We start from the raw sequence: 9581 nt of genomic DNA, 5'->3' as shown, positions 1-9581 counted from the left end.
AATTTAAGAACAACCCATCACCAAGACTAAAGGGAATCTGCAGACTTTATTTCTACACAGAATTTTGTAAAACGTCTTCAGGTCTTTGCAGAAGGATTTTTGAAACTACAGGAAAAGTATAAGGACTAAAAACTTAACATTAAATAAAAAAAATATAATGTTTAACTTTTAAATAAGGTCTACAATGTAAATCTAATTATAAACTCTGGTTTCATTCATTCATTTTCTTGTCGGCTTAGTCCCTTTATTAATCTGGGGTCGCCACAGCGGAATGAACCGCCAACTTATCCAGCAAGTTTTTACGCAGCGGATGCCCTTTCAGCCGCAACCCATCTCTGGGAAACACACACATTCACACACACTCATACACTATGGATAATTTAGCCTACCCATTTTACCTGTACCGCATGTCTTTGGACTGTGGGGGAAACTGGAGCACCCGGAGGAAACCCATGCGAAGGTATAGGGAGAACATGCAAACTCCACACAAAAATGCCAACTGAGCCGAGGTTCAAACCAGTGACCCAGCGACCTTCTTGCTGTGAGGCGACAGCACTACCTTTTGCACCACTGCCTCGCCCAACTCTTGTTTGGTACAAGTCAAACGGTAATAATATATCTACTAAACGACTATAAAATAACCATAAAAAATACATTACAGAAGGTAGATAAATCATCTAGACATTTGCATATTATTCAATAATAATCTCATTTTATCTCATCTTATCTCATGTTCGTCTGTTTTTCTGGGGCCAGGGCAGCAATCCCCAGACTTCCCTCTCCCCAAACACTTTTTTCAGCCGAGAGACATAGTCCCTCCAGCGTGTCCTGGGTCTTCCTCAAGGCCTTCTCCGGGGTGACTTGACTGGAACACCTCTCTAGGTAGGTGTCCAGGAGGCATCTGAAACAGATGCCCAGGCCACCTCAGCTGACTTCTTTCAAGGTGGAGGAGCAACGGCTCTATTCTGAGCTCCTCCCAAGTGACAGAGCTCCTCACCCTATCTATAATAGTGTGCCCTACCATCCCGCGAAGAAAACTAATTTCAGCCGCTTGTATCTGAGATCTTTACCTTTCAATCTTAACCCAAAGCTCATGACCATAGGTGAGAGTAGAAACCTAGATTGACCGGCAAATTGAGAGCTTTTCCTTTCGGCTCAGCTCCTTTACGACAATGGACAAATACATTGACTGCATTACTGCTGCAGCTGCACCAATCTCACTGTCAATGTCACGTTTTATCCTTCCCACACTCGTGAACAAAACCAAGATACTTGAACTCCTCTACCTGGGGTAAAGACTTTCCTCCAACCTGAAGATGTCAAACCACCACCTTTTTCTGTTTTTCAATAATAATAACTCGATATATTAAAAGTTTCTCTGAACAAATGTTAACCTCAAACATCTTGTTGACACACAGTAGCTGTTGGTCATTTTCATATCATTGTACAATGGTAAACAATCTTAGTGTACTTGTAAGCTGGGTGTACTTGTTGCTCACCAGTCTGGGAACATTTAAACGCCAAATGATGTGGCACAAAATAATTATGTGATTAGTTGCTTTACTTTTTAGTCACAAGGCCTCTTGAGCTGTCCTTAATTGGCCATTGAAAGATGCCAAAGTTACCGAAACATTTGCTGTGAGCCTGAAGGTCTGGCTTCACAAGACATAGCATATTAGGCATGTGGTCATGATATTTTGGTTCATGCTGCTACATTTTTAGGGCATGTAATATGTCTCCTCAGGATGGCAGGAACCAAGTGATGACATAAAATAAGCATTGAATAAGTCCATAGAAACGAGTCTGACTTTCCATCACTAGTTTTTTAGATGCCTTTCAAAAAAAAAAAAAAATCCTTCCCCTTCCATTTCACCACGCTCTGTTGAGCTTGGCTTTTTTTGGAAAGCTTCCTGCGCAACACCGTATTCTCAAAGAAGCTTCAAATGTGGGGATTCAGACTGATACATAAATCATGATGGGTCATAAGACAGGTCATCACAAGAGGGAACTGAGCTGTAATAGTATTCAGTCTACCGCAGTAATTAAGACCTGAGTGGCAGTTTTGGAAATTCTAATAATACCTTTTTGTTACCGTCAGGTTTCTTTTAGCTTCATTTGTGCTTCTGAATAATGTTATGATGAAATTATGACAGGTGAGCGCTCGGCAGAAATGAAGCTTGCATGGGCCATTTTAATGCCTTTAGATCCAACTATTAGGTTTTCATAAAGCCCATTCTCATTTTATGCCCATAATGAATGTTCAGAGGAAGAGGAATTTTCTCATCAGCGATAATTTATGAGTTTTTGCACAGCATATCCAGAAAGAGAAGTTTGGTCATGTAACACGCCACAAGCGCCTTTTACTAAGCCCCCGCTCTGCAGTCCATTTCAGCAAGGAATATTTCCTCTTTGCAATCAGGAGTAATTTACTGCTTATACTGCAGGTTTAATGTGAAGTCGGCAGTCTGGCGGGGGTCACTTTGACAAATTTCCGAAAAACTGCTAGAACTACAACCCCAAAGCCTTGATGAAAGCCAGCCATTGCCATGGCAACAGAATTTGAGCCGCCTGCTTACAAATCTCTTTGTATGTTTCCAGGCAACAGCTGTAGATGGGTGGAGAGGGGGCCGGTGTGGAGGAGTGAGGGGGAGGGAGAGAGTGCGGGCGCATTGTTTATGCTCTGGAATTCACTAGCGCGATCATTTGAGATGGACCATAAACAATACTCAATGCTTACAGCCTTTCCAAACACTAGAATGATCACCTGAGACAAAGCTGTAGAACAAACTTTATTTCAAACTTTTTTCATTTACAACCTAAAAAGTTACGCACGTGCATATTCAGGGGTTATGAACTGAGAAATTAAAAATCCCTTTGGACAGGCATGATAATGTATTACAAATAATCTTGTAAAAGTAAGCAAATTCTGATAGTCGAAAGATTGTATGTCAACACACATGTAACAGGTGTGTTTAGGTAAAAATCACTGCGATGTCATGATAATCTACACAATTTTATCTATTTTATGATTTAGCAAATTCCAAAGCAATCGCATGTAATTCCATCTCTTAAACATGTACAGAGGATAACATTGCTTTCAGAGCCTCCCTCTCTCTCTCTCTCTCTCTCTTTCTCTCTCTCTCTCTCTCTCTCTCTCTCATAACAGCTATTGACAGCAGGTTCTATTCCAACACAGGAAAACCAGTACAGTAGCCTGTTCACCCTTTGTTTGCGACTTATAAATCTTTGTCCACTCTAAACTATCATCTCTGATGACTCTGTCATGCATAGCACATCATAAAACACTTGGTGTTCTGTGAGTTTGCCCTCTTAATTAGTCAACCGCAGAAAATTTAAACACAAACACTTCACATATTCAAGCAAACATTCATTTATTTATTTTCTTTTTGCTTAGTCCCTTTATCAATCCGGGGTTGCCACAGCGGAATGAACCACCAACTTAACCATCATATGTTTTACGAGGCGGATGCCCTTCCAGCTGCAACCCATCACTGGGAAACATCCATATACACTCATTCACACACATACACTACAGACAATTTTAGCTTACCCAATTTACCTGTACCACATGTTTTTGGAGTGTGGGGAAAACCAGAGCACCTGGACGAAACTCCAAACTCCACACAGAAATGCCAATTGATCCAGCCGGGGTTTGAACCAGTGACCTTCTTGGTGTGAGGCGATTGTGCTACCCACTGCACCAGCGTGCTGCCCCAATTCAAGCAAACAGCTGATTAAAATTTTTTGACAGTAAAAAATGATCTGGAGTTTATGAGTGGCTCACCCTCTAAGTTCCACTTACAGTACATGGTACAGCACAACCATAGGAGCATCAACAATTTCCACACAATGTCTCCTGATGAGAAAAAACTACGTACAATCTCGTACGGCTGCAAAAATCACCTGGGGCCTCATGTACGAAGACTTGCGTGGAAATCATACTAAAACATTGCGTACGCACAAAGCTGTAAATGTGCCGAATCTCACACATATTCTTTTGTACATCCGCATGAACGTGAAACTGAGTGCAACATGTATGAGCACAAAACCCCTCCCTGCCTCCTCCCCCGTATGAATATGCTAATGACTATTGTAGCGAGGCAGAGGGAAAACACAAACACCGTAGATAATGTTACAAACAATGCCCCGGAGGGTGCCTTTATTTACAAGTGATATTGGGGTGAATGAGTGCTCTTCTTAAAGGTGCGTGCTCAAGTGCTCCGGGGAGATGGTGAAGGCTGGTGAGAAGTAGAGTGTTGGATCGGTCACGAGCTGGACTCGGCTGTGGGAGAGACAGAGAGAGACAAGCGTTAGCGCAGGGAGTCATGTCAAATGAAGCTCACTTCCGTCTGTGTGGGGCTGGCTTATATCTCTCCCTGGCTGATGAGGTCCAGCTGTGAGCGATCCGAGGTTGATGAGAGATCCAGCTGGTGTGGATTTGTGCCCAGGGCGACGTGGTATTACATGGCTCGCTACATTCCCCCCCCCTTAGCGTCGTCCTGGTCCTGGGTGTCCTGCGAAGGAAGAGCAGTGTATTGAGAGGGGGGGGGGTAGAATGTTTCGACAGACCTGCCCATCCTGACCAGAGCCGTGAGAGTCCGTCTGCGTTTCCGTGGGAGGCCCCGGCTCGATGTTGTACGTCGAAGTTGAAATCCTGGAGCGACAGGAACCACCTGGTGACCCGAGCGTTGTTGTTCTTCGCTGTCGCCATCCATTGTAGCGGGGCGTGGTCGGTCACCAGAGTGAATTTCCTGCCAAGGAGATAGTACCTTAGCTCCAGGATTGCCCACTTGATCGCCAGGGCCTCCTTCTCCACCGTTGCGTAGCGGGTCTCTGCGGGGGTCAGCTTCCGACTCACGTACATTATGGGATGTTCTTCATCGCCGTGGACCTGGGAGAGGACCGCGCCCAGGCCCGAGTCGGAAGCATCCGTCTGTAGAATGAAGGGGCAGCCGAAGTCAGGTGCGTGCAGTACCGGTGAGGACGTGAGGGACTTCTTTAGGGCTCGGAACGCATCGTCGGCTTCCTTGGTCCATCTTATCCTCTCCGGCTGCCCCTTTCTGGTCAGGTCTGTCAAAGGGCTGGCTATGGATGAGAAGTTAGGTATGAAACATCTATAGTAGCCCGCTAACCCCAGAAATGCACGTACCTGGGTCTTTGTGGTGGGTTGTGGAGTTTCCTGTAGTGCCTTGACCTTGTTTTGCTGTGGCTGTATGAGACCTCGTCCAATGTGGAACCCGAGGTATCTGGCTTCGGCTAGACCCAGGTGGCATTTCTTGGGATTAGCTGTGAGCCCAGCCCGTCGAAGATCTAAGAGCACCCTCCGTAACCGGGATAGGTGTTCTTCCCATGACTCTGAGTGGACGATGAGGTCGTCCAGGTAGGCTGCTGCATATGGCTGGTGGGGCCTCAGCAGGATGTCCATCATTCTTTGGAATGTGGCTGGGGCCCCGTGGAGCCCGAAGGGAAGAACCCGGTATTGCCAGTGCCCACCGGGTGTGGAGAAGGCGGTTTTCTCCTTGGCGTCTTCACTGAGTGGTAACTGCCAGTAGCCTTTGGTGAGGTCGATGGTGGAGATAAATCGGGCTCCACCCAGCCTATCCAGCAGCTCGTCCACCCGAGGCATGGGGTATCCGTCGAACTTGGAGATCTCATTGAGTTTCCTGAAGTCGTTGCAGAAACGGAGGGTGCCATCGGGTTTGGGGACCATCACTATTGGGCTGGACCACGGGCTACGGGATGGTTCGATGATGCCTAACCTTCTCATCTTCTGGATCTCCTCGTCGATAGCCAGCCTGCGAGCCTCTGGAACTCGATAAGGCCTTTGCCGGACGATAGTGCCAGGAGGAGTGATAATGTTGTGTTGGATGATGGAGGTTCGGCCCGGTTTCTCCGAGAACACATCCTTGAACTGACCAACCAAGGCTTGCAGCTCCGCCTTCTGGTTTGGTGAGAGTTGCTCACCAATGTGGACAACGGGAAGAGTTTCTTCAGCGAAGGCAACGAGATGACCTGGAGCTGCAACCCACTTCTTCATGAGATTAACGTGGTAAAGTTGTTCTTCCCGTCTTCGTCCCGGCTGACGGACTCGATAATTTACCGGCCCTACCCTTTCTACCACGGTGTATGGTCCCTTCCAGGATGCGAGGAACTTCGACGTTGTGGTAGGTATGAGTATCATCACCTTGTCCCCTGGGTGGAACTCTCTGGGTTGGGCGGGCCGGTTATACAATCTCTGCTGGGCGCGCTGGGCTTCGGTCAGGTGTTGTTTGACGATGGGCATGATTTTGTCGATGCGTTCTCTCATGTCCCGTACGTGTTCAATCACCGACCGCTGGGGGGCTGGTTCCTGTTCCCAGGCTTGACGAGCCACATCCAATAGGCCTCGGGGTTGGCGGCCAAACAGCAGTTCGAAGGGGGTAAATCCTGTGGAGGCCTGGGGGACTTCCCTGATACCGAATAACACGTACGGGATCATGAGGTCCCAGTCGCGCCCGTCCTCTGCCACCACCCGTCGGAGCATCTGCTTCAGAGTCTTGTTAAAGCGCTCGACAAGGCCGTCCGTCTGTGGATGATATACAGAGGTTTTTAGCTGTTTTACCTTGAGTAGGTGACAGAGGTCTGCCATCAACCGGGACATGAAGGGGGTGCCCTGGTCGGTCAGTATCTCCGTTGGGATTCCCACTCGACTGCATAGCAGAAACAGCTCCTTCGCGATGGCCGATGACGTGGCTTTCCTCAGGGGAATCGCTTCAGGGTATCTGGTGGCATAATCGAGGATAACAAGGATGTGCTCATGTCCCCGGGCCGACTTCGGCAAAGGCCCTACCAAGTCCATACCAATTCGGGTGAAGGGCACATCGATGATGGGTAGTGGTATTAGAGGGCTGGGGGGTGGTCGTTGGGGAGACGTTCTCTGGCAGATGTCACATGCCTGGCAATACCTCTTTACTTCCCCGTCTAGCCCCGGCCAATGGAAACGATCGCGGATCCTTTTCACCGTGTTGGCCGCTCCCAGATGTCCAGCCATCGGGTGGGTATGTGCCAGTTCCAAGACCGTCTCCCTCTTGGTCCTCGGAACGACCAGTAGTGTCTTCTTTTCCCCCCGCCTCTCTGCGACACAGTACAGCAGACCATTTTCCACAATGAAATGTGGGAGGGGGTGAGGGCTGGGAAGTCGCTCATTACCGTCGATGATCCGTACTTGTGGCCAACAGTGTTTGAGCGTTTCATCTTCCCTCTGTGCTCTACCAAAATCGCCTCCTGCGGTTATCTGTTGAAACAGATCAAAGTATAGGTTAGCAGATATAGATGACTCACCCCCTCTGTCGCTCTCGGTGGTCATCAGCGCTGGTTTGCGGTCCCGATGAGCCCGTGGCTTGTTCTTCTTCTTTGAACGAGCCGATGGAGCGTGGTGGTGAGTTAGGAGTTCGTCGAACCCCGGCCAGTCTCTGCCCAGTAAGAGGGACACAGGAAGATCTGGAACAACCCCGACTTCGATTCGCCAGCTACCTGGTTTCGCCGCGATGGTCACTCTTCGGGCGGGTACGTGGCGGGTATCACCATGCACACACGTGATCGGAATTCGCCCTTTGCTTTCATGATGATATTTTAAAATTTTCGGGTGAACCAGAGTGATGGCGCTTCCTGTGTCTAAAGTGGCCGTTTGTGTTTTTCCCTCTAGCTGGACTTTATGGGTGGGAGCTTCGGGAGGGATATTGCGGTGAACCGCGCACCCTGCTGTCCAGGCCGGGGTCGAGTGCGTCGTCGGCTCGGTGGGCATCGGCTCGTCCATCGGGCTGGGGACCGCTGGTCTGCCGCCTGGTCGCGCTGTGCCCTCCACCGGTCGCCAAGGTGCACTTACCCTCCGGGGTGGCAGAGCCGCTCTCTCCCCATTATCTCGGGCGATGTGAGCTTCAGCCAGCTCGATCGCCTCCACCAGGGTGGCCAGTGACTCAGGATTTCGCATGCTGGTGAGTGTTCGCAAACGTCGGGGTAACGCACGCATCATCTTCTCGATGATCACCTTCTCAGCGACCTGGACCGCCGAGGGATCTCCTCCCAATAACCATAGCCTTCCCAGGCGAGAAAGTTGAGCTGCTTGAGTTCTCACGGGTTGTTTCTCGTCGTAAGACCACTGGGAAAACTGTTGGGCTGCGCTGATTGTGGATAGCCCCATTCTGGCTAATATTTCCTTTTTTAACGCTTTGTAATCTTCATTTTTAGGTGTCTCTAGTGAAAAATATGCTCGTTGCGCTTCTCCTGTGAGAAACGGAGCCAACATTCTCGCCCAGTTTTCTTTTGGCCAGCCTTCTCTCTCGGCAATAACCTCAAATGTATGTAAATATGCATCAATATCATCCAGGTCGCTGAGTTTAGTGAGATGATGATGCGCACTCACTTCGGGAGTCGGATGGTGTCTGGCCACCTGGCGGAGCTGTTGTTCCAGTCGATCCTGTCTGGCTGTAAGTTGCTCAGAGATGGAATTCTGTTTGCTGGAGATCTCCGCTAGGTGGAGCAGTACCTCTTCCACCGACATGGCGACGGGATGTTGACAGCCGAGTAAGAGGAAGCGTGGGAGAGAGAGAGAGCGGATGCCTGTCTGTAACAAACACAGAGAAAAATTCAGCGGTTATTTTCTACTTAATGGTGAGTGTTTCTTCTGAATTTTTCCCTCTGCAATGCCCGCATTCTCCACCAGTTGTAGCGAGGCAGAGGGAAAACACAAACACCGTAGATAATGTTACAAACAATGCCCCGGAGGGTGCCTTTATTTACAAGTGATATTGGGGTGAATGAGTGCTCTTCTTAAAGGTGAAGCCTGGTGAGAAGTAGAGTGTTGGATCGGTCACGAGCTGGACTCGGCTGTGGGAGAGACAGAGAGAGACAAGCGTTAGCGCAGGGAGTCATGTCAAATGAAGCTCACTTCCGTCTGTGTGGGGCTGGCTTATATCTCTCCCTGGCTGATGAGGTCCAGCTGTGAGCGATCCGAGGTTGATGAGAGATCCAGCTGGTGTGGATTTGTGCCCAGGGCGACGTGGTATTACATGGCTCGCTACACTATGCTAATGGCAAAACCCAACGAAAAAGCAATGGCAAAATCAAGCAAAAAGAGAAACTTTGAACAGAATGTGAAATGGAGGTGCTGCTTTCGGAGGTAGACCGGAGAAAAGCGGTGTTATTTGCAAGTTTGTTCTCCGGAATTAACAACAAAAGAAAAAAAATAGAGTGGGAGAGTTTAGCTGATACGTTAACACAGTTGGGTCTGAACATCGCACTGAGTGCATTAAAAAAAGAAATAGTGTGGTTTATATCTGTAAAATGTTGCAATACCTTTAGCAGTCTCAGTGGCACACCTCGTAAGGCGCATGTGATCATGTATTGACACGTTCGAGCATGAACACGGCTCGAATCCTGCGTCTGATGTACTCTTTTTTCTTTTTTTCCCCGCTACATATCAGATTTTGCCATCTATTTATCACGAGAAAGACAAGTAGGAATCATCAATAAGTTTGTGCATCATATTTTATTTGCACATTTATTGAATGGAAATGTTTCTG

At 48.3% G+C, this 9581-nt stretch overlaps 1 protein-coding gene across 1 annotated transcript; it reads right to left on the bottom strand.

The window, feature by feature from the left end:
• Positions 1-4148: 4148 nt before the first annotated feature.
• On the bottom strand, positions 4149-8948 carry LOC141376721 (uncharacterized). The gene is made up of 2 exons (XM_073917937.1): positions 4365-8948; positions 4149-4303 (listed from the first exon to the last, which is right to left on the bottom strand). Exons 1-2 carry the CDS (start codon positions 8558-8560, stop codon positions 4219-4221), a joined length of 4281 nt encoding a protein of 1426 aa, XP_073774038.1. The 5' UTR covers positions 8561-8948; the 3' UTR covers positions 4149-4218.
• Positions 8949-9581: the final 633 nt, after the last annotated feature.

Source organism: Danio rerio, chromosome 12, assembly GCF_049306965.1.
Source record: "Danio rerio strain Tuebingen ecotype United States chromosome 12, GRCz12tu, whole genome shotgun sequence".
Lineage (NCBI taxonomy): Eukaryota > Metazoa > Chordata > Actinopteri > Cypriniformes > Danionidae > Danio > Danio rerio.
Note: the sequence above shows the minus strand (reverse complement) of the source record. Positions and strands in the feature narration are given on the sequence as shown.

Bases quoted from the DNA above. Each gene is read 5' to 3' on its own strand.
- LOC141376721 (XM_073917937.1), bottom strand. From the start codon at position 8,560: ATGTCGGTGGAAGAGGTACTGCTCCACCTAGCGGAGATCTCCAGCAAA. The intron at 4,304-4,364 runs GTGAGCTTCATT...TCTCTCCCACAG, and splicing joins CCAGCCCCACACAGACGGAA to CCGAGTCCAGCTCGTGACCG.